The sequence below is a fragment of the Aethalodelphis obliquidens genome, unplaced genomic scaffold, assembly GCF_003676395.1.
Source record: "Aethalodelphis obliquidens isolate GAN/ISIS:26980383/991018 unplaced genomic scaffold, ASM367639v1 scaffold38, whole genome shotgun sequence".
Taxonomy (NCBI): domain Eukaryota; kingdom Metazoa; phylum Chordata; class Mammalia; order Artiodactyla; family Delphinidae; genus Aethalodelphis; species Aethalodelphis obliquidens.
The window spans coordinates 3,980,403-4,004,042 of NW_020837982.1; the positions used below are offsets into that span (position 1 = coordinate 3,980,403).

A 23,640-nucleotide genomic window follows, 5' to 3' on the forward strand; every position below is an offset into this window, starting at 1 on the left:
TGTGTGTGTGTGTGTGTGTGTGTGTGTGTGTGTGTGTGTGTGTGTGCAGTGGGAGGAAGATACCTGGGTCAGGGAGGCTGGGTAGAAGCAGCCTCTTGCAGTGACCCAGGCCAGCCCTAGCGGTTCACGTGGGGGGATGACTCCTAGACTCCTAGAGTAGTCTTGTCCAAGAGAACTTCCTTCGAGGGTAGAAACGCTCCCCAGCTGTGCTGTGCAACAAAGCACCTACCAGGGACATTTGTTACTGAGCACTTGAAATGTGGCGGGTGTAACCAAGGAACTGCATTTTAATTTAATTCACTTAAATTTAAGTGGCCACCTGTGGCTTGTGGCTACCATATCGGACACTGCAGGTCTAGAGCCTGGGTTTGGGTGGATGGTCAGGCCGACAACCGAGCAGAGACAACAGAGAGAACCACGAACCAGAGACAAGTTTTAAACAGGCGGAGGCAAAGGAACAAGGACCCCGCAGGAGCGTCGGGCCTGCCGAGTCAGAGGGCCGGTGTCTGGCACGGCCCACGGAGCGGCCAGCCCTGTGTCCTGGTCTGCTCTATGCACAGGGTGCGAGCAGCCGAGCCCGAGGCCCAGGGGCCAGGAGCAGCCCCGCAGCGTGCACAGGGGCAGGAAGAGGTCTTAGGTCCTGGAGATACGGGTTCTCGGGGCCGCTGCTCAAGGTAAGGCGCTGCAGGCTTCTCTGCCCTGGGGACGGGGTAAGGGAAGCCGCTAAGGACAAGCAGTCAACTTGAAACCCAAACCATCTCGGGATCCAGTGAAACCGGAAGAGGGTCCAAAACCACAGCTTGTTCCACTTCTTCTGGCCTGGTCGGGGCTGGGGCACAGCTTCCTTGCTGTGGTAGCCTCCTGCAGTGACCCAGGCCAGACCTAGGGGTTCATGTCGGGAGATAACTTCTAGAGTAGCCATCACTTCCTCATTCCTCACCCCCCACCCCCGGGGACTTCTCAGTGTGCTGTGGGAGGGGTGGTGGTAGTGGCGCGGGGCGGGATGGGGGTGGGGGAGCCCAGGGGGCTGTCTACCCTTTACCTTTAACTCACTCTCTGACCTTGGGAGCAGGCTGTCTCGGCCCAAGCTGGGCCTCAGCCAAGGGCAACATGGCCAGGTTCCCAGGGGTAGCGACAACAGGAAGCTGGGACTGCCAGGCTGTCCCGCCCCCAGCAGCCTCCTCCCCTGGAAGGCATCTTCCTCCCCCCAGCTTCCTGGTCACATTGAGCACCACTCCCAAAAGAGGACGCTTAGGCGGCCCCTCCTTGACCTCCCCAGTTCTCACTGTCTCCAGACCCGGAAGTTTCTCCTAATGTTAGCTCACTTTTTCTAACTCAACCTGCTTTCCTTTGCTCTGTCCTCAACCAAGCTGAAAAATCAAAAAATATCCCATGATGACCTCTGTCCTACTCTTAGCCCTCCCCAAACACAGGCGCCAGTCCACCCTCTCAGGAACACTCCTTTCCCTTCCTGCCCCTCTTCCACCCTTTTCTTCCTACTAGTCAAGAAGACCATCTACAACTCTACAAGCGGGATTTTTCTTTTTTTGGCGGTGCTGCGTGACTTGTGGGATTTCAGTTCCCTGACCAGGGATTGAACCCGGGCCATAGCAGTGAAAGCGCCGAATCCTAACCAGTTGACCACCAGGGACCTCCCATACAAGGGGGATTTCTTCAGTCGAAATCCCCCTTAGTAGTCTGGTAATGGCCAAATGTTCATAAATGCATAAAATAAGATACAGAAGAAACAAATTAAAGTTATCAAAATGTTAAAACCACCAAATGTGTGATATAGTAATATGTGCTCTGTGTAATACATTAAATAATAAGATCTCGTGGTAGATATTTTAACAACTGGCTTAATTTCAAAGTAGTGATGAGCATAAATGGTTCTTACGGTACCTGCAACAAAGGCAGAATGGTAGGAAAATACCTGCTAATACTATCATGGATTGTTGCTGACGTTAATAATCATAAGAAACGCTAAATATCAGTTTAGGTTAGTGTGAATAAAAATGTACTTTTCTCCCCTCATCCAAATACGAAGACCTCTACATTCTATCCACAAACTCCAGGCTAAGAACTTCTGACCTACTGTAGAGAAGAGAGAAAGGTGTATGGAATTTGGATTCCCCTTTTAAACTCCCAAAAGCGGAAACAGAGGAAAAAATTTTACATTACAGAATGAAGGAGGGGGGTTACACAAGAAGAAGAACCTCCAGACTTTTCAAGTGGAAAAGATGACCATGAAATCTATCAACATCCTCCTTCTGAAAGTAGGCTGTGTGAGATGCCCCTGGACTTAGATGCAGGCCCAAGTAATGGGGCGGGGGGGGGCGCCGGGCTGGGAGTCCACGTGCTAGAGAGAGCCACAGCTCAGCTTAATCATCTCAAATCCGAAGGTAATATTATGCCAGGCATTCTCATTCTCTCTCTCTCTCTCTCTCTCCTCTTCCACCCACCTCTTAATTCTCAGCATGGCCTCCTCTCCGCACCCCTAAAACAGCTTCGAAGCTAGCACTGCCTTGGCCTCTGGCCAGAGGACCAGGTTCCTGGCAACTGGAAGGCACAGAGCAGCCCATCTCAGGGGTTCCTCTTGCCCCTCAGTCTCAAGGATCTCCACAAAGACAGGACTGGACCTTTTGTCTCCTCAGGATTAGGAGATCCAGTGAAACCGGAAGAGTGGCTCCCCCACCCCCATCCTGCCCCGCGCCACTAGGATTCTAGAGACAAATCCCACAAGAAAAACCAAGTGCAATGCAGATTTGGGTTTCTAAAAACCTTCTTTAGGAGTGGTGGCTGGGAGACTGGCCCAGTTCTTACAGAGGAGCAGGTTTGGCCTCAGTGCTCTCTGGGGGTCTCCCTGGTGACCCCAAGGCTATCTTTTCTGGTTTTCAGGGAAGTGAAGGATCTTAGTTCCCCAACCAGGGATCGAACTCGGGACCCCTGCAGTGGAAGGATGGAGTCATAACCACTGGACCACCAGGGAATTCCTAGGGAAGTGAAGGATCTTAATTCCCCCACTGGAGTAAGGTGCTAGTTAGGGAGACTGGGGATTTCCCGTCCCAGGGGAGAGATGGATTTTGAGATACAAACTGAGCCAGAGGCCATGTTCTGGGGTGAAAGTTCCCAATGGAGTCATCACACCTCTCAAAGGTGGGCAGCTACAAGCCCTGGCCCAGCCCACCCTCTCCTGTTCATTCTGCAGCCGGCCCTAACAACTCTGCACAGGCGGAGAAGCCACACTGACAGTGGGAAGATATGAGGGATTCCTGCAGCTACAGGCCTCCAAGCTGTCAGGAAACACAGTCTCTCCCCAGCACCCGTGCCAGGGGCTGCACGAATTCGTGGCTTGAAAGGCTTCTGCCACTTCCCAAGATACCCAAACATACAATTTAAATAGCAGCCTTAAGGCAAGATATCTCTCCCCTCCCCAATACTGCAGTCCCCCAGCCCCACCTAAGCTCACAGAAATTCTGGAGCCTGCAGCATTTTGCAACCAGAGCAACACAGAGCCAGGTTTCTGTAGAGGCCGCACCCGCGTCCCTGGGGCGGGCAGTGCCCGTTAACCCCAGCAAACCCAGCCTGCTGGGAATTAACGGGTCTGTGCCCAGAGCCCAAGGATTCATGCCCAGGGTCCCTCCCCAGACGTGCACCTGCGACCCAACCCCCGTCCCAGGCGCTGACATCCGGCCAGACTGTTCCCGGAACCCCAAGGCTTCAGTTCGGGATCCCCTAGGCCACAGGGGAGACCCTGTCAGGGGAGGAAGCAGAGGAAGGAGGGAATAAACACGGTTAAACATTCAGGGCGGGGGAGGGCGGGGGAAACCCTGACCCGTGCCCTAGGGCGCAGAGCACGCAAATGGGAGTACTGGGGGCGGGGGGTCCCTCCTGGAAGGGGTCTCAGGTGCTGCCCGGAACGCCGTAGGCTCAGGCCCCACCCCCGGAGCCCTTCCGCGGCCTGGCCCCTCCCCGCTCGCTCCCCAGCCCGGCCCCCGCCCTCCCAGGCACAGCCCCCGCCCCAAACACCCTCCAGGCCCTGGGTGTCCCAGACCCACCTCCCTCGCTCGCTGCCCGCTCACCTGAAACCACCAGCGCCTCGTTGGGCCCCACCGTGTGGCAATTGCCCATGGCGCCGGCGGGACGGAGGGCCCTCGGGGGGCGCAGAGACCTGGACAACAGCAGCCGGCCCGCAACCCGCGCCCGCCCGCACCGCCGGCCGCGCCCAGCCTATCCCGCCACCCCCAGCGGCCGCCCGCCCGCGCCCCTCCGCGGCCGCGGCCCCACCGGAAGTGTGGCGGCGGAAGGCGGGGCCGGCGTGTCGAGGGAAGCAGCCAGAGCTCAAGGCGCGGCGGTCAACACGCTTTATGGCACGGGGTCGCCATAGCGGGGCCCAGCCCTCAAAGGCGTCCCTCCACTCCCGCCGGGCGCCTCGATAACAACCGCCCTGCCCTTTCTCACCTCCCAGCACCCACCTTACAGCGGCCGGCTCTGGAGTCAGTCCGCCGGGGCTCCAATTTCAGCCCCTGCTCTTACTAGCTGGGAGACCTTGGGCGAGTCCCTTACCTGGCTGACTAATCCCGCCTCTGGAAAAAGGGGATAATGCAACTACCTAGCTACACGGTCGAAAAGGGCCCGGCTGAGTAATTCTCAGTGTTGGCAGTGCATCAGATCACAAATTCCCAGGCCCTCATCCAGGGCTGATCAGCATTCCTGAGGGTAGGGCCTGGAAAATACGAAATTCAAATTCCTGAGAAGCCGCATCTGGCACACTACGCCCCACCTCTCAATCTGGGGCTACGGTCACTCTCAGGAAGAAATCATCACCCTTTATTTCCTTCCATCAGGAAACGAGCTGTCCAGGATGTAGCTTGAAGCCCCAGAAGGTAAACATGGAGGTAAAAATTGCAACCCTCTCAATGCCCAGTGCGTGGCCTGGCACACAGCTAAGGTTTTCAAGGCCCACCAAGTGCCCTGGAAAGCCTCCCGGCCTGGGGGTTAGGAGGTTTGGAGCTCAGTTTCAGCTTTAACCAGAATTCGGCGCATGACCTTAGACAAGTCTGGTGAACTCTGAGGGCTGGGGTAGAGTTCAGAAGCCGTGGGCTCCTCAGGGTGGGGGCTGCTCGGAGAATATGGGTCCTCAGGCTGGGGATCTTCATCAGATTCGGCACCCTCGCCAGGCCCAAGCCCGGCTAGCCTTTTGCTGGCCTCCCATAGCCGGTGAGCTGCCCGGTCGTCTCTTGCAGCTGGGGGCACCTCCTCCACATGGCAGTTGGCAAAGTATCTCCCACTGAGGGGCTCAATGCCCTCCTGCAGAGCGCAGTACAGGGGGGTCTGGGCACCCCCTCGTGGTGCCCGCAGCACCAGCCAAGCCACTGGGCGCAAAAGTGGGCGGAGCCATCCAGGAACGTGGCGCAGGAACAGCTCCGAGTTCACTGGCCCTGTGGACAGGAAGAAAGGAAGGAAGGAGCAGGGAGGACAGTGGGTGAGGGCCCAGGGTAAAAGCAGCAAGAATAGGGCTACAAGGGAGTGGGGCACAGAGTCCAGTTCCAGGGAAACCAAGGTAGTATTTACCAGGTAGTATTTAGGGCCCCGACAAGGTGACCTCACTCGTTTCTAACAGCAAGCTCCTCTTCTCCATCCAAACTCCTTATATATCCTCATCTTCCAGATTTTGCTCATGCTGTGTCCCCAGCCTGGAACAATTCTGTCTCTCTCCACCTTTTCTACTAGCTCATCTTTTTTCCTATTCCTTTGTTTAATCAGCAAACATTTATTAACACCTGTAGTAGACCAGACACTGTTTCGGACGTTAGAGGCATGGAGTGTAATAATGGTTATCTATAATTATTATTGTCACTATTATAGTTACTAATGAGCCTTAGGCAGTGATTATCTAATATGCAGTATGGTAATACGGGTGGGGCAAATCTTGTTATCCTGGAACCTGTTCCCTAAAGGCAGGGATGGGTCTTAGTCATCAGTAAAATCACTCAGACTGTTAAGACAAAATGCTTCCAGTGGACCCGCAGACCCCGGATGACCCAGCCCATCTCTATTCCTCATCTCTTGCCACTCTCTCCGCTCTCACTCTGTTCCAACCATACCAGGCTCCCTGTTCTTTCTCAAGCACACCAGGCACTTCTGCCTCAGGGCCCTTGCACTCGCTATTTACTCTGTTCTTTAACTCTTCTCCTCAGAAAACCTCATGCCTCATTCTCTCATCTCCTTCAGGCCTCTACTCAAATGTTACCTTTTCAGATACATCTTCCTTGACTGCCATAGATAAAAATAGCACTCCCTGACATTTCTTTTTCTTGTGCCAACCCTGTCATTTCTTAGTCCCCTTACCCTGTTTTATCTTGCCCCGTAGCACTTTATCACCACCTGTCACCGTATATATTTATTTATTAGCTGTCTCCCCCTTCTCTAAAGTAGAATGTAAACTCTACAAGGATAAGGTCTTTGTTTTGTTCACTGCTACATCCCCTGCATTGAGATTAATGCCTGGAACATAGTAGGTACTCAGTAAATGCTCCCGGAATGAATAATTATTAGCTAACATCATCATTATCATCATGTTATAGTCAGTTCAGTCATGTGGATGGCTCCTTGGGGTGAGAACCTAGGCCTTATTCATTGCCATACCCTACCTAGCAGTCAGCATCCCAGTTTGTGGTGTGAGAGGAAAAACCCAGACAAGGAGAGCCTAGCTTCAAGATCAGCAAGGAACAGTTCTCTCCTTGGACCAGACTTCCTTCCTACCCTGAGATTCTGTGGCTCAGTGAGAGGTTGGGGGAGCATGGGATGGGGGCGAGGATGGGAGAGGGGGAATCAAAACACAGCAGAGCAGCCAGAGAGCCAAGTCTCACCTGGGTGGGCTGCATAGCAGGTGATGCCAGTGCCCTCAAGCTGAGTGGCGAGCTCCCTGGCAAACAATACATTGGCCAGCTTGCTGTCGGCATATGCCCGCAGCTCCTGCCGCCAGCCCACCACTGGGCAGTCCAGGCGTGTGAAGTCGAGGCGGCCTCGACGGTGGGCGGCTGAGGATACCACCACCACGCGGCTGGGGGCGCATGTCTTCAGCCGGGGCAGCAGCAGGTGTGTCAGCAGGAAGGGGCCGATGTGGTTCACTCGCAACAGCAGGTTAAAGGATTCCCGGGTTCGGCCACAGGAACTGATCCCTGGGGCAGGGGCTAGGTGTGAGCAACTGCTCCAGAGGGATTCCTGGAGGCCTCGGTGTCCCCCATGTGAGATGGTGGTAGGGGGCATCCTTCCCACACGTCCCCTGGCAAAGCCTGGCTGGAGGGGTCGGCTGCCCCCTGGCCACCCGCCGCCCCCCTGCAGGGCCTGCTGCCCCTCACCGGCATTGTGGATGAGGATGTCCAGCCGTGGCTCAGAGCTCAGGAAGGCAGTGGCAAAGGCCCTCACGGAGGCCAGACTGGCCAAGTCCAAGGCCATGAAGATGACCTCATTGTTCCCACTCTCCTGTGGAGTGGCAAGGGCTGGGCTGTCATATGCACCCTTCTCTTCTTCCCCCTCCCCAGGCACCAAATTCTGAGAGTTCAACTCCTACTATTACTAAGATCTGCCCCTAGGCGTTAGAATGTAGTGGATAAGTGTGTGAACACTGGATGCAAACCTTGACTTTGCCTATTACTAGAGTGAGACCTTGGGCAAGATGCTTAATCTTTCTGAGCCTTAGTTCTCTGTAAAGTGGGAATAATAATAATAGTACCTGTCTCAGAGCTATTGTGAGGATTAAATGAGTTAATATATGTAAAATCTTTAGAACAGTGCCTGGCACGCACTCGTGCATAGGCACTTGCTATTATTATTATTATTATTATTATCATACCCTCTGCCCATTATTGTTTACCCTAAACTCTACAACAGACTTCTCACTGGTGTCCTCCAACCCACTCTTACCCCCTCCAAACCAGACGCCACACGGCCACCAAGGGGTTCATTCCAAAAGGCTATTCTGACAGTCCAGACCCTGTGGAAGACCCTTCACTGGATCTCCACTGCCCATTCTATAAAATCTGATCTCAGTAGGGTCTGTAAGGGCCCTCAGAACCTGGCCCTGGCTCAGAGTGTTCAGCCCCTTCATTTTGCCTCTTTTCCTCATACTGTGTTCCAGCCTCATTAAACCTTTTAATCGGTTTCTTAAATCAGACCAATTAATTTGCCTCAGGGCCTTTGCGTATGCTGTTCCCTCTGCTTTTCCCTTTCCGACTCTTTCATTAATGTAACTTCTACCGGTCCTTAAATGTCTTAGAATAGCAATTAATTCCTTCAGGTCTGGTGCCCTTTTGCTGTGTGACCAGAAGACCTGTGCACCCCCTCTTCTGCACTTGGCGAACCGAGCCGCACTCTCCTTTCAGGGGCTGCGTTTCCTCCAAACCCGCCCCGAGCTGCTCTGCTCACCCCTGTGTCCCAGGTGTGACTGTCCTCTGTTCACGGTCCCGCCTGGCCCCGCCCGCCCTCACCTGGCGGAGGTCGAAGGCGGCCGCCTCCCCGCGCTCCCGGCTCCGGCAGGCTAGAACCACGCGCGCTCCCCGGCGCGCCAGCTCCAGCGCCGTCATCTTCCCGATGCCGCTGTTGGCGCCTGCGGAGGGCGGGCGGGAACCGAACTGAGCCCGCGGGCCACCGCCCCCTCCGTCCCGGCCTCCCCGCCCCCTGCCCGCCAGCCGGCACTCACCCGTGACCACGGCCGTGCGGCCCCGCAGGCTGGCGATGCCGCGGCACGGCGGCGCCTTCACCAGGTTGTAATAGACTAGCACGTAGGCGCCCAGCAGCAACCCCACGCTCAGCAGCAGCGTCTCCATGCCGGCCGCGCCTCCAGGCTCCCGCTCAGGCCTCGAGCCGCCCTGGATCGCCGCCTGGAGGCTGCGGGATCGCCCCGCACGGGCCTGGAAGGGCGACAGGCGCTCTTCGGCCTCGCGAAGGCGAAGGCGGAGGCGGAGGCTGAGGTGGACGGGGGCGGGAGGCAGGGCAGGGGGTGTGTGTGCGTGCGTGTGCGCGTGGGCCCTGGGAGCGCCCCCTAGGCGTGCGTCTGCGTCCTCTCGGTGTGTGCTGGTGCGAAAACCTAGGTGCATGTGCGCGCTTGGGCCCTGGGAGCGCCCTCTACGTATGTACATGAATCCCTAGGGAGGGCGTGAATGACTTTTTGGTGTGTAATGTGCCCATGGATCCTGGGATCGCCCTTTAGGTTGTGTGCGTGCCTCTGGATCCTGTGTGTGTGTGCCCATGTGAGCACCTTGTAGGTGTGTGAATCTGTGGGCCTCGAGACCCTCCAGGTGTGTGCATGCATCTGTAGTCTGTCAGTGGGTGCTTGAGTGACCGTCTTCGTATGTACCTGTACTTTGTTCTGGGCTCTGGAGCAGGAGGGGCTAAGCAGATGTGAGAGCCCTCTGGGTGTCAGTAAATAGCAATCCTTCCCATCTGGAGAGGAGTGGGTACATGAATGCTGCTGTGTCTGAGAGCGAGTCCAGTCCTGGATGCTCTGCTCTCAGTAAACACAAGCCCGTCAATTCCTAATCCTCATATTCAGCCCTCAGCTTCTGGGATTCTTCCCAAAGAGGCCAGAGAGGTGGCACAGTGTGTTCAGGGTGGCACCATCAGTTAAGGGCTGTCAGGAGTCGCTCATTCATTAGCTGTCTATCTCCCTGCCTCCCCCACCCCTCCATTTCTGAAGGGAAGCAGGAAGAGAGTGTAAAATGTGTTATCTGACCTTCAAGAGGCAATTTGTCTCTGAAATTCTCACAGGTGGTAGAAATAGGTAAAGAAGCACCATCACTGAATGGAAGTGATTATGATGGCAAAGTGGGTGGGGACAGCTAGGGAGGCATGGGTAAGGGTATTCCTGGCCAGGTGACTTGCCAGGAGAAAGGAGAAAAAAATCTAGTACAATTTAGCACCCATTGTTTGGCACTTAGGGCATGCCCGGCAGTGCAGTTAGCCTTGGAAATACCGAGCAGAATAATGTTTTTGTCCTTAAGGAGTTCAAGAGGCCCATTAGGGTAGGGATAGGAGAGTGGCGGAGACAAAGCTAGACAAGTAGGTGGAAGCCAGGGCCAGACCTCACATTCCATGGGGAAGTTTCCTATTTAGCTGCACTGTGGATTCAGTGTTCAAGTGTTGACACTGTGGGATGAGGCTAGGGATGGAATATTAATGAAATTAATGGATGCGCTCTCCACCCCCGCCAAGGCAAAATCCTGATATGCGAACAGGTACCACCCACTCTAACAGTGCTGGCATACACACAGATGTATTCTTTAAGGAGTAGGAGATGGTCTTCAGGAAAAACTTCTCAGATAAAGTTTCTTAGGTAAGTGTACGAGGAGGAAGAAATAGTTTGGTTTAAAAAGAGGGTGCTTGGGGGCCTTAGAATTAAGGTAACGGGTAGAATCATCTTCTGATGAGGAACTACAGTTGTAAAGTTGTGATCGCAAGTCACGTTACTTGTGGCACGGCTGAGTCTAGAGATTGGATTTCTCCTTTTTCATGTTCTCCAGACATTCGAATCAAAATTCCGCACTAGATTCTAAGCTCCAAGAGGCAGGGGCCACATCTGCCCTGGTGATTGCTCACAGCAAGTGACCTAGACCAAGACCAAGGCCTGGCAAAGGCCGGAACTGGAGGAACTTGAGTGATACTGGAATATATTAATGAATTCCTCCATGCCCAGCTAAGGGCTCCAGGCGGAAAAAAACAAAACCAGGTGTTATGACTTCCCTCAGAATAGCTGGATAAAATATGATAACAAACAACTGGAACCAAAGGCAGCCCCAACTCATTGGGTTAAAGCTTCTAGACCAGAATGCAGAGGTCTCATGCCATCTTCTATTTTAATGTCTTGCTTTTGGAGCCAGGAGGAGCAGCGATCTGCACACTCTTGGATTCTTGCAGAATCTGATCGTGTCAAATGATCAAGCCCTCTGAACTCCCTCAAGTCGCCCACAAAGCCACAGAACAGCCCCCCTTCACAGCTGCACCCGTCCCCTCCTATTTCTCCCTCCCACCTTAGGTGCACTCTTCTCCAGCGCCTCCCCTCTCCTGACTTTCCTTGGGGACTAAGCATCTGGGAGTGAGGCTTGTTCAATGAGGCTGTGGGACCAGGGCCTCAGGGAGGGTCCCCTCTAAGGGTGATGACAGGTAGGACAGACAGGCAGAAAACATAATTTGAAGTATTTTTGTTTTTTTATATACAGAATACAGGAAAGTTTCTGTAAAGTCTAAAACATTACAATTACTATGTACATCGGTACTAGTTGTCGGGGTGGAAGGAAGAGGAGAGAAGTGGCAGGAGAACAAAAAAAGGAGACAGAACAGGTTTACGACAAAAACGCTTTTGCTACAATAGACAATTTGAAGAAAACGCTCTACCACATGTAGTACTGTACAGTTTTAAAAAACATTGAAAAAATGTCATCACTAGATGTATTTACACAAAATCCAAATACACTTTTCCTTATTTGAAATAAAATAGATGGACAGCCAGAAAAAGAATTCATTTCTCATTTGTCCATAATACACAGTAGCTACCTGTAGTGCAACCGCTGCAGAAAGGGAAAATAACCTGGAGGGTGGGAACCATGGAAGGAGGGTGGGTAGCGATCTTTATATTAAATAAAACAATGATATTGTATAGATTTTGCTGTATGAAAACTGTATTTTTTTCTTTTAATATAAAACTATTGTCACTGCCACAAAATAGAACAAGTTTCTGATTATTTTACAACGGCGGGCGAGGGGGAGGGAGCAGGAGGTGGGTGGGGAACGGTTTTGTGTCGGAGGAGGTGTCCAGACCACTGGCCTTCCCCTCCCTGCCCACGCTGTTCCTCAGCTCGGTCTGCCGCTTTCCCATGAAATGTTGAGTACAAATATATGTGCAAATGCCCCCTAGAACTTGAGAAAAGAAAAAGGATTTTTAAAAAAGTCAAAAGGTTTTCTTCATTTCATGCAAAGATTGTAGTTGAAGGGTTTCTGGTGGAGTATAGAAAAAACCCGGGCTTGGTTTGTGTACATTTTTGCATTGCAGGAGTCTTGGGTTGGGTGGAAGGGCGGGTGACGGGTGGCCGCCAGTCCTAGGGAACGGAGTTGGAGCGCAGCACAGGGCCCTGGTGGGGCTTGAGAGAGAGCTTCTCGGCCAAGACCCCATCCTGTAGCAGGCCGGCATCGCCTTTGGGCTGTTTGGTCGCAAACTCAGTGATGCTGAAGACAAACTGCAGGCACCCCAGCTTGATGTAGCTGCCGTGGTGCAGTAAGGCCGTGCCCTCCCAGCCGGCCCCACTGCCCCCAATCAAGCTCGAGCTGCTGGCTTTGCAGTTGCAGGGTCTCCGCTGCGGCCCCTGGGCCTGGGAGCTCATCATGGCTGCCTCCTCACTTGGCTCTTCATCCTGTTTCTGGTGCCGGCGGCGCCCTGGGAAGAAGGGGGAAGGTCACAGGAGAGGAACAGTGAGCAGCCAACCCACCGGGGCTGTCTGCCAGGGTTGGGCCCCTGTACCTCCCCCCTCTAAATGCTGCGTGACTCGGGGTGAGGGGCACTCAGAAAGGACTGGTGGAGTCTGAAGTCCCCAGGTAGGTGTGTACACACGTGGGGCTGCAGAGCACATGCTTCTCTGTGGCCTTTCCTGGGCCCACGAGCACGGAGAACCTGGCCAACGGGACCAGGAAGGCCAGAGACAGCAGGTCATGGCAGCAAGCCAGAGCCACCCTGACTGAGGCATTAGAGAATGTGTCCAAACATGGCAGGTTCTGTGGCCACAGGCCTCTGCTCCAACTTACTGATGACACTCTGCACTTTGGCAACAATACTGCTTGGGGGGGTTGGCGGGGTCTTCTCAGAGAAGTCACATGAATACAGCACGTTGTCCACCGTAGTCCCGTGCTCACTGTAGTTTAACAGCTCATAATGTTTGGTATTCTGAGGAGGAGGGGGGAAGATAAGATGTGTGGTCTGCTGCGTGGGGCCTGGGGCTAAGGGGAGAGAATACACATGGAGCAGGCTGTGCTGCTCTACCTGGGGAGCTCCCTCTTTCTTCCCCAATCATGCCCCCCTTCCCTGTCCCTTTCGAATGGGGCGCAAGACTCACCTCTTCAAGGAAGTTTCCTTCCTAACCCGCCCCCCGCCCGCGCAATAGTCTGCCTCCTCAGCACGGGCTCCTGGTGAAATGATGTTCACCGCACGTGATGATGAAGATGAAACTCACAGGGACACGCCCAGAGGGCTTGGTTCCTCCTATGATGGCCCCCTCCCCTGCTTTAGGGTGCTCCGCCCCGCGCTGGGCCTGCTGACCAACCTCAGGAGAAATGGGAGCCCTGCTCCTGGGGAGCGGGTAGCCGGGTAGGATGCCCCTTCACACCAAGACTCTTCTCCAGGGATGACGGGGAGGGAAGAAAAGGAGAGGACCCCCAATCCCCTTCCCCTCACCCCAGGGCACTGAACAAACCCCGGCGCCTGGGACAGGGCTCATGTTGGAAGACCTCTCTCCCACCGCGTCCCCACCCTCACCTCATCGTAGAAGATGCAGGCGTGTTTCCCAGACACGTAGTTACAGTGACCATAGTTTGTAAGGCACACGTCCATGTCAGCTCCTGTGAGGTGGCAGGACGCGAGGAAAAGGCAGGCAGAGAACAGACTGTCAGGGGTATGTGTGGGGGAGGTGAGGGGCCAGGGAACTTCCGGGCGGGAGCTCAAGGGGTAGGTAGCTCAGGGCCCTCTCCTTGTATTTTTGAACAAAAACTGATGTCTTTTCTAATCCCCTGTTAAAGAACAGCTGTCCCCACCAGCTCATCTGCTTTAGAACATGTGCTGTTGCCCAGAGGAGAGCAGTGAGCTACTGAAGAGGATGGGGTATTTCTAGGAGAGCACAAGATGGGGTGCAGGGCCCATAAACCGTGTCATCTGAAAGGGAAAGTTCTAGGCTAAGGGCTCATCTGTCCCTCTGCACAAGATGTAGGGCTAACTAAGTAAGTGTTAGATATGTGTGAGCCCCATCACTTTTTCAAAGATCTCCAGGGACAAAGCATCTGCCCTCTCCTCAGGTATTTCCTGCAGTGTTTAAAATGCCTCACTGGGTGGCAGTCAGAGCTGACGTTCAGCCCTCCTGATGCCACACTGGGCACAAGGCAAAAGGGCCTTTAGCAGGGAAGACAAGCAGTTGATGGTCTCCTTTCTTAGTCCCTCTTGTCCAGACGTCTGCTGGGTTAAACCCGTCAGCCCTGGAGAGGGCTTCCCTCCCTTTCTAGCCTCTGTGGGTAAGAGTATCAATCTTTAGGGCCGAACAGATTCAGCACCTCTCCCAGCTGGCTTACCTGTCCCGATGTAGAGGGTTCGATAGCACATGTTCACAGCTCCTCCCAACCCTAAGAGAGGGTAGAACACAGCTCGGGCCTGTACTTCCCTTCTCGGCACTACAAGGCAAACACAGGGACGTGACCATTCAGAAACAGAACCTGGGGCCCAAACATAAATCAACAGAACCTGGACCTTTGGTGATGGCCTGAAGAAAATAATCCCACTGGATGAGCCATCTTTCCAAACTCACATCTGACACTAGGCTGCTTCAGGGTGAGGCTTCCTCTCCCCACTTACAGCATTTCCCACATGGGTAATAAGAAGGACCATCTTTGAAGATGACCATATAACTCAAGGATGATAGTACTTGAAGCACCTGGGCTGCTTGTTGGTTTATCAGGGATATACCAACCGATACTATAGGGAGGCTGTGCAAAAAAACCCAGAAGGCAGAGACCAATGCTTCTCTAATTTTGAATATGAATCACCTAGGGTTCTTGTTAAAATGCAGATTCTGATTCCATAGGTCTGAGGTGGGGCCTGAGCTCTGCATTTCTAACAAGCTCTCAGGTGATGCTAATGCTACTGGTTTGGGGACCACCTTCTAAGCAGCATGGCTTTTAATGGCTAATGCTCAAAGGGCTATCCTAAGCAGAGTTAACCTTCTGGGAAACTCTTCTAACTCAAATATTTGAGAGCGATTGAGCAGAAAGCACACCACAAATACCCAAAGGCGCTCATAGCTGCTTTCTGTGCCTCAAAGAGGACGCGTATGAAAGAGTTACAGCAGACTTTCCCGAGCCTGTTCTGAAAGCTGTGGTTGCCATCTTGTTTCTGCTTTCTGAGAAAAGAAACCACGGTGTTTTATTAAGCCCAGTAAAGGCATACATGGAGGACTGAGATACTGAAAGCTGAGGTTCTCCATGGAGAGGAGACGGCTGTTCACACACACAGAGGGTAGATCTAACGGTGTGGTGTGGTGGCAGATATGGGCATGCGCACCTTCTGTGTGGTGCCCTCCAGAAGCCAGCGGATGTGCCCCGACACTGCCCGGTGAAGCTTGGACCCGGGAGGGGAAAAGCTGATGTATTCTCTGCAAGGCCAGAAACTTGACCAGCTTCTCGTCCAGCATATTTATCTCGATTTCTATTAACCAAAGAGAAAGATTAAAAAGCTGCTGAGGAGGAAATGGAATGCGGAAGTAGGTGAGCATCACAGAGCAACTATTTCAGCATTCCTAAAATCCAGCCAAGTGATTTTCTTAAAACAACACAGAGTACAAAGTGGTACAAGGATCTGGAGCTGAGCACCTCACTAGCCATTTGCAGCGAGAGACAGACGCCAACGCAGCCTGTGCAGATGCCTCCTGCAGTGGGGTAGCTTAATGTTAGGTACAGCTGTCCTAGAAAGTGGAGCGAGACAAACCACTTGCCTGCCTGTGGGCGAGGGCCCAGATGTCTGACACTGAGGCTTGGATTTTCCACCCACCCTGTTCACAGAGATCAAGACCTGCCCCAGTTCTCCCTGACTCTGGGGATTTTTCACAGATGAGATCCCTCCTTTGGGAGCAAGGCTCCTCCTGGTTTTATTCTTCAAGTCCAGATGATCTGCCTAAAGTGATTTTCTTCTCTTCTCACTGGTTCAGCTTGGCTTTGCTCTCCCTTCGAAACAGGAGAAGGGGCTTTCTTTCCTACCCCACTCCCCGACCCACCTCCCAGCCCTCTGAGATCAGGCATCCCTTCTGTCCCCTTTTCAATGAGCTGAATGCTGCACAGGGGCAGCACCTTCACCACAGTCGCTGGTGGCAGAGCAGTTCACTCACTCACCTCCATTGACATCCATAAATGCTCGAAGTGAGTTGGTGAGGTCCACCATGGCAGTAGAGTTGGCTGGGAAAGAGGGTACGGTTAAAGCGCTTCCTATGGATAACGTGCCGGGGCTGACCTTGCCATCTGGGGACGGAGCAGGAAGACTGTTACTTACGTCGCCTGAGGGAAACCCACCGGTCCAATCCCCCACTGCTGAGACAGGTCTGGATTTCGGACCCAAGGTGATGTTCCCTTCTTGATTCTCACCCCATAGGCTCTGGAACTCCTAGAGCTAAAAACGTGTGGTGAGGAAGGGCAGATGGAACGACAATGCACCCGGGCACGCAGGAGTCTCCAGAGCACCGAGAACAAGTGAAATCTACTGCTCTGGGGAACGTGGTGGGACAGCTTCATTCGCTGGGCTGCGACTACCTCCCTGCTGCCTCTGCTCATTCAAGTAAGTGGTGTCTGCCTCTGCAATCCCTGTGCACTCAAGTTGGACTCACAGGGTGCAAAATCTACCCAGGTTGGTATTAAGAGATAAGCAGAACAGGAAAAGAGCCTGAGAGTAGGGGCCATCCTGGGACCAGGGGCCCCCATGCAGAGAAGTCACAGTCACCTGGTTACCGAGACTCCCAGCTGACTAGGAGGCCAGCTTCAGTTCAGACGGGAGAGACCACAGGGGGTTCCAGCAGCATCTGAAACCTGGTTCAGATGCTGGGGTCAGCAACCTTGAGGTCCTGAATGCTGACTGGGGACAGCTGAAAGAGCAGGTCTACACCAGGCCAAGTATGGATTAAGGGACTGCCTTTTGGAATGTGGCCCGAGGGCAAGCTTTTGGGCCAGACCAACCTCTGCGGGCATCTGCACTCCCTGACATGGAAATTCCTTCAAATGAGCTCTCTCTGAGAATCTGGATCAGGTGTGGATCTAGTTTCTGGTGTGGATCGTGAAACACTGAAGCCATCACCCAGAACCTCAGGCTGACCACAGTGGCTCCAGAGAGCATGCTGCTTTCCTCTAAGGTGAAGGAACAAAACAGGAAGAAGACTAAGCCTGGAAGGTGCGGGAAGGTGGAGTGAGAAGACCCAGGCCACAGTTCGAATCCTGCACTGACTTGGTAGGTTACCTTAAGGAAATCCCTTTCAGAGCCTAAGCAGTCCCGCCTACAAAATAGGGACAAGTTAACATGTACTTTCTCTTCTATCATAGAAACAGGGGAGGACAAATAATACGGACATCGAAGTCCTCTGACATATTTACAGGGATACACGTGTTTTTTGAATCTTAAGTCTTATTTGCCAGGAAGAGCATGAAAGGCTGAGCAGCACTCACCTGACGATGGCGCTGGTGAGCAGAATCGTTGGTTGGCTCCTGTGGCCAAGATACCATCTCCTGCTGCTTGGGGGGGAGTGAGCACCCGGGTGGCACTTGGGGCTGAGCCCAGGGGCCTTGACTCTGCCAGCGGAGGTCCTATCTGTGATTGGACAGTCTTTCTTTGCAAAGTGCTGGTGTTCTCGATGCTGGCACAAGAGCTGGGAACGGAAGGGGGTAGGCTTGGGACAGGAACCAAACTCCTCTGGGGGCAAGAGCTGGGGCCAGTGGCATTCTCTGTCTTCACAATGATGCCGACGGTGTGGTTCTGAAGCCCCCCAGCCGCTGGTGGCGTGAGGGGCCGAGGCCAGCCTTGCCGGTGTGAGAGGCCTGGTAGGGGGGTGTTGGCGCCTGGAAGTCGCCGGGGGTCCGTGGAATCAGTGGGGCTGCTGTAGAGGTGTGGGCCATTGGCTTTCACCTCTGTGTTCACTGGCCCGTTGGCAGTCCCACAGCGGGCTTTCTTGGATTTTTCCGCACAAGAACTGCAGCTGATGTCCTCTAGGGTTGGGGGCTGGTGGGGTGGAGAGCAGCTCAGGGAATTCTGGGTGCTAAGCCCTGGGGGGCAGGACAAGGGGTAGCGGGAAGGTGTAGGTGCCTTGTCAGCTGTTGGCGGGGAGTTGGTGATTGAGCTGTCAGTCACGATAACAGGCTTAATATCAGCCTTCTCTGTCTGCTCAGAGTCCCAATGCGAAGGCATCTGCTTAGCAGATAAATGTTTCAATATGCTGCACTGGAGCGCAACAACACTACAGAGCCACTGCAACGGAAGGAGAGGAGAGGAGAGGAGGGTGAGAGGCCTGGGAGGCGCTGGTCCTTCCTGCCACAGCGGCCAGGGCTACAGCAGAGCTGACAAGCACTGTTTCCGAGGTCCCATCGCGAATGCCCAGAGAGGGTGTGCTTGGCTCCTGAGAGGGTTCCATTTCCATTCCCAAGCACGGCTTGCTGGTATACTCGGCAGGCAACACCCTGGTCAGCAGAGCTTGGGATTCCCGTTCTGACTCTGCCCCTAAGGCTCACCTTGTCACCAATATTGAGCAAGCACCCAAGCACCTGCTGTGTGTCCGGCACTGTCACCTAACTTCTCTATAGGTCTACCGATCTGTTTCTACAAGACAGATTTGCCCGTCTCACAGCACACTGGGGGACTGACGGAGGGAAGCAGACCAGGTGACTGTGTAGTTCTCTTACTTGCCTCAGGATGTGAGCCAGAGGTTCTCTCTGGAACATTCAACTCAGGGGGCGGGGTGGTGGTGGGGGGCTCAGGGAGGGGGAGGGTGGGGCTGCAGAAGATGGGGATGAGAATGACTTCCAATTAACAGCTGCGGCGAGGTGGAAGGAAGATTGGACTTGGAATCCCGGCCCTGCCTTCACTCACCTCTTGCTGCTCTGCCTGGGTGGCTAAGTGCTCAGAGTTCAAAAGGTGCGTCTGTGATTCCTCAGGGATCCCATTGCAGATCAGCTCCCCATCCCGAATGGCCGCGGGTGCAATGAGAGGGGGTGGAAACTGGTACTGAGATTTGATAGCATCGGGAACCTGTTCAGGATAGATAGATAGAAGGAGGAAGGAGAGGGTGATAGTGCCAACAGGCCCAGTGGATTCTGCCCTGGCCGTGCTCTTCTGTTTGTGGTGCCGATGCCCAAGGGGAAATCATCCACTAGGGTGTCCACCAAGGACAAGGAGGCCCAGTGGGCTGCTACTGTTCTATACCTCCATCTCTTTGACTCTGACACACACAGACACACATACACACACACTAGCCTGAGAAGGCACAGAACTGGAAAAAGCAGCCATGTCTCCCACTTTTCTTCACCAAGGTCCAAGGGCTGCAGAAACTAGGCCTTCTGGCATGCTGCCTTCTGCTTTGGCCTAAAAAGTATAGGATGGCCACTGGACAGGACTTCAAATTGGTACTCTAGGCTCTTATTGATCAGTATCAAATTTGAGAGATGAGTGAGCAGTATCTGAGAGATAAAAAGTTAAATAAGGTCACATTCACAGCGGAAATGCTCAGCGTGAGGCCTATCTCGTGATAAGCATTCAATCAATGTCAGTTTTCTTCATCCATTCATTCATGACTCACAAAACAATTGAAGACCTATTTGTTGCAGAAAGACAGAAGACACACTCTGAAACACACCACGTATGAATGAAAGAGCCATACAAGCAAAGAGTCATTCATACATTCAATCAACATTTATTGAGCGCCTCCTGAGTCTGGGCACTATGCCAAGTCCTAGAGATCCAGAGATGAACAAAACTTAAGCCTTGCCCCCAAGGAGCTCACAGTCTAGTGGGGAGATAAGCACAGAAACATTACAACACAATGTAAATGGGTCCTAGAAGACAGGCATGTCTAAGGAGCTATAAAAAACACAGAGAGTGCTTATTTCTGTCTGGGGGGGCAGGAGCTTGGGATTAGGGAAGATTTCATAGGAAGGCAGTATTTGAGCTGAGACTTGGAAGTTGAGGACAAACTTCCAGGCAGACAAAGGGGAACTAAAAGTAGGGGAGGTGGACTTGGAAAACATGTGAGAACCAACAGATTTGGTGACCAAGTCCTTACAGAGGATAAGGGAAGAAGAGCTGAACTTTGGTTTGAGGGACTGTGTAGAGATCACTGTCATTGACTGAAACAGGAGATACAAGAGGAAGAGCAGATTTGGAGGCAGAAGACTTTTGGTCTTGGGCAGGCTGAGACTGAGGTGTCTGTGGGATGGGCAGGCAGATATGAATCTAGATATGATGAGAAAGGCAAGGAACATGAAATTGAGAGTCATCCCCACTAACAGTGGTGGCTGGTGCTGTGGGCTTGTCTGAGGTCATCCAGGAATCAGAAGTGGAGGAATGGGGCAGTAGGCTAGCCTAAGGTTGGCCCTCGGGAAGAGTGAAGGGGTAGGGGGAAGAGAAACCCATAACAAAGATAAGATATGAAGGTCTCAGTTGATTTTGCCTGCACTGCTATACATCAAGGATGAAGGCCAATGTTCCAGAACAGAGCTGGAGCAGTTCCCTGCCACTGTCCTCTGGTACTACAGTCCTCATTTCACTCTCAAACTGTCTAAGAACAAAATGCTTTTCAGGTAACTCATACCCTTGGATTTTCCTCGAGAATAAGGAAACATTTAAAAAGGGGGAGGGGGCATCATAAAACAACAGGATTTTATCAGGGCCTCCTGGCCTGTTCACTTCAGCAGCCAGGCTTTCTTCCGAATGCACATGGTGAATCACACAGCTGAGATTACTCTTAGCTCTAGATGTTTAACTAAGGTATGAGGCACATCACCTCCAATATACCCTACCCTCAACTGCAAACACCTTAATTTAACTTTGGAAAACTGGTGTTTCTACTGACGCATAAATATTTACACAGTTAAGAGTCTGTTATACAATTTTCAACAGTTAACATCTTGCTAGCGCTGACACCCAAGGGAAGTGTGATGAGTGATTTTAAAGTGTGGCTGCCACCAAGTGGCCATATTTAAGAATTGCTGTTTTCCATTGGTGCATGGGACTGTCTGCAGGATTATTTCAAAAGAGAAAAATCAAGTTTACTTTCAGGTATATAGTGTTGCGCTCTCTAGGTTAAATGAAGGAGACCGAACGGTTTATGAGAGCCTCAATACTACCAAACGCTTTTCAATGAAGGAAATACTCCCGTCCATCTCTGTGGACACTTTAGCAGCTGTCAAATGCATACAAATGTCAAGTTGTACCAGTGTCACAATTTTTTGAGTATTGGTTGATATATTAACAGCAGCCCAGAAAAATGGATAGTTCCTCACCTTCCATAAGGCCTTCTGCTTAATCACCCCCACGTTCCCCTCACCCGACAGCTGTGGGAAAGGGGCCATCTAACAGAAACAGATGTAATGAGTGCCAGGCAAGGGGCAGTAAAAGCAGAGCACACCTAAGTTTGGTGGGAGGGGCTAAAAGGGCTTATCCTTAGGAGAACTAGAAACCTGGCCGAGTCTGAAGGCCCACTTGCGGGTTTCCTGACCACCAACCCCAAGTATTAAAATGATGGTCACATTCATTACTTGCTAAGACACCACAGACAGACCTCAGGGGCTTCAGTCTCCCCATCTGTAAAACTGGGACCATGATCCTCTGTCTACCCCAGGAAGGCAATCGGAGACCACATCCTGCCTGCACCAGGTTGTGACTCACCTTCAAGCTTCTTCTTTTGACCGACTGGAGCACGCGGCGGTTAGGAGGGTGCTTCTTGTGGATTCGGTTCAGGAAGTCCACTTTGACAACGTGCTGCGAAATGGTGTCCTGGAAACGGTCAAACACCTGGCACCGATTGCTCAGCGTCATGTTCTTCTGGTTCAGCTAGGGACAGAGCAGACACACTCCTGCAGTGAAGTTCAGAACGCATCCCCCTCCCAATTAACTCTATGCTCTACTTTTAAAAAAGAGGAAGCCCTGGGCCAAATGGGCTCCTTCTGTCAGGTGCTGGTATGTCAACTCTCCCGTCAGAGGGCCAGGGAATATGGATGAGACATTCTCCCTTAACCCTGCCCAGTCCAGCCTAGTTCCTACTCCCTGGGGAGGCTTGAGGGGTACAAGAATAGGGAATTAGCCAAGAAGTGCCCTTCCAAATTCAGCCTCCGACAGTCGACTATCCAGCGTATAGGGTTCAGAGGAGATGCAGGCCTTGGCCCTAGAGCGCTCCAGACTCCCTTCCTAGCAAGGGATTTTCTCCCACCAGAAGCAAGACTGTTTCCTGTATGGGAGCTTGGCTGACAGGTGAGATCAGCACCAAAATACTGTGTCTCCTGCCCTATTCCTCCACCACGGTACTAGGGAACATTAGTGAACCCATCTGGATACCAGAGCCTTGCTCTACAGCAGGCAGAAAACCTTGGACTGCTCTCAGAGGCCATAAGGAGGGAAGAAAAGTTTGTGCAGCTGCATAGAGAAGGCATAAAGAAACGATGCCTCTTTTCCTCTTCTACATCTGGTCCCCTACACATTAATTAAAAGAAAAGGGGACTTCCTTGGTGGTCCAGTGGTTAAGAACCCGCCTTCCAATGTAGGGGACGCGGGTTCCATCCCTGGTGGGGGAACTAAGATCCCACATGCCGCGGGGCAACTAAGCCTGCGCGCTCTAGAGCCAGCCTGCCACAGCTAAGACCCGATGCAGCCAAATAAATAAATGTTAAAAAAAAAAAAAAAAAAAAAAAGATCTATGTGGCAGCTTCCTACCTAGTACATTAGGAAAAACCCCTAAGTAGCTAATAAAAAGTCACCCAATTAGTAATTTCTCATCTGCTGGAAAGCTGCTCTTACAGATTCATATTTGGGTTGACTGCTCATGGTTGGGTTTTTCTGGTTCAGCAAGACGCAAAACAAGACCACTGAGCCTCGCAGAGAGGCTTCCTCCTATGTAAACTTTTCTGAGTGGCATTAGTCAAATGAAGAGGGCCAAACAAACCTTTTCTCCCTATGTGCAAGTCTATAACTGAAGTTCCTCTTGGTGCAAAGCGGACAGCACACTGTCATGCTGAAGGCAAGCAGTCATTCCATGGTTATCATCATCTGATGGACAATGTCTTAAGCAATTACCCTTCTAATTTGGAAAGGCTGCTCTTATAAGGGAGCTGCTCCGCCTGAGGCCCTCTCCCATTCAACCTTCTGAGTGACCGTGCCTATCAGGAAATGTCCTAAACCTCTTTTGGAGATAGCAAATTACCGTTCTATTCTAGCCCCGGGAAGCAGTCTGGAAAATGTAACCAAACCTCCTGGGAGATAAGATAATAGCACCCTCATACCATTCATTCATTCATTCAACAACTTACTTACTGAACACCTATTATGTGTCCTGACAAGGTCTTTGTAAAGAAGGAAGAGAAGGGCAAGAGCCTCATGTGGTGCGTAGGACACATAAGGTGTTCAGTAAGCGGCTGACTGTCTGGAATACCGTTATCTGTGTCAATTCCTCAGTTCTCCAAAGTTACTGGGCAGTTAACTGCCAGTGTTACGAGAATAAATATTTTAAAATTTTCCTAGTTTGTTCCCTCTAAGAACAAGAAGCAAGAAGACTTGGAAGAGCATTTATCTGCATAAGGTTGGGTCTAATGCACTCCCCCTTTTAGGGCTGTAAAACCAACTGCTTAATTCATTACAGAGGAAATTATTCACGAACA

The 23,640-nt window shown here is 52.4% G+C and overlaps 3 protein-coding genes across 9 annotated transcripts in view; all 3 read right to left on the bottom strand.

Moving 5' to 3' along the window:
* The window catches only part of FLOT2 (flotillin 2), a 15,889-nt gene extending 11,438 nt beyond the window's left edge, over nucleotides 1–4,451 (bottom strand). For 2 of the 6 annotated variants that reach the window (XM_027130466.1, XM_027130461.1), the window contains exon 1: nucleotides 64–3,649. Coding sequence is in view for 2 of the 6 variants with exons in the window: in XM_027130460.1 (XP_026986261.1) it covers nucleotides 4,083–4,131 (49 nt within the window). In the remaining 4 variants the exon portion in view is untranslated. Of the gene's footprint in view, nucleotides 1–63; nucleotides 3,651–4,082 lie in introns of those variants that run through there. The other 4 variants (XM_027130460.1, XM_027130459.1, XM_027130463.1 and 1 more) reach the window with 4 other exon arrangements.
* Nucleotides 4,452–4,809: 358 nt separating this feature from the next.
* On the bottom strand, nucleotides 4,810–8,967 carry DHRS13 (dehydrogenase/reductase 13). Its single transcript, XM_027130467.1, has 5 exons — nucleotides 8,705–8,967; nucleotides 8,493–8,611; nucleotides 7,365–7,488; nucleotides 6,873–7,184; nucleotides 4,810–5,441 (listed from the first exon to the last, which is right to left on the bottom strand). The coding sequence occupies exons 1-5, from the start codon at nucleotides 8,829–8,831 to the stop codon at nucleotides 4,999–5,001; spliced, it is 1,125 nt and encodes a 374-aa protein (XP_026986268.1). The 5' UTR covers nucleotides 8,832–8,967; the 3' UTR covers nucleotides 4,810–4,998.
* Nucleotides 8,968–11,189: 2,222 nt separating this feature from the next.
* Nucleotides 11,190–23,640, bottom strand: part of PHF12 (PHD finger protein 12) — a 39,988-nt gene continuing 27,537 nt past the window's right edge. The window contains exons 7-16 of one of the 2 annotated variants that reach the window (XR_003437966.1): nucleotides 21,659–21,823; nucleotides 18,866–19,024; nucleotides 17,452–18,247; nucleotides 16,384–16,408; nucleotides 16,135–16,260; nucleotides 15,311–15,454; nucleotides 14,326–14,424; nucleotides 13,523–13,605; nucleotides 12,796–12,934; nucleotides 11,190–12,430 (exon numbers count right to left, since the gene is read on the bottom strand). Coding sequence is in view for 1 of the 2 variants with exons in the window: in XM_027130468.1 (XP_026986269.1) it covers nucleotides 12,096–12,430; nucleotides 12,796–12,934; nucleotides 13,523–13,605; nucleotides 14,326–14,424; nucleotides 15,311–15,454; nucleotides 16,135–16,260; nucleotides 17,452–18,247; nucleotides 18,866–19,024; nucleotides 21,659–21,823 (2,046 nt within the window). In the remaining variant the exon portion in view is untranslated. The remainder of the gene's footprint in view (nucleotides 12,431–12,795; nucleotides 12,935–13,522; nucleotides 13,606–14,325; nucleotides 14,425–15,310; nucleotides 15,455–16,134; nucleotides 16,261–16,383; nucleotides 16,409–17,451; nucleotides 18,248–18,865; nucleotides 19,025–21,658; nucleotides 21,824–23,640) is intronic. The other variant, XM_027130468.1, reaches the window with a different exon arrangement.

Coding starts and splice junctions, on each gene's coding strand:
- DHRS13 (XM_027130467.1), bottom strand. CDS start 8,831: ATGGAGACGCTGCTGCTGAGCGTGGGGTTGCTGCTGGGCGCCTACGTG. Junction 8,612..8,704: donor CCGCACGGCCGTGGTCACGG/GTGAGTGCCGGC, acceptor CGCCCTCCGCAG/GCGCCAACAGCGGCATCGGG. Junction 7,489..8,492: donor CCGCCTTCGACCTCCGCCAG/GTGAGGGCGGGC, acceptor GCCACTCCACAG/GAGAGTGGGAACAATGAGGT.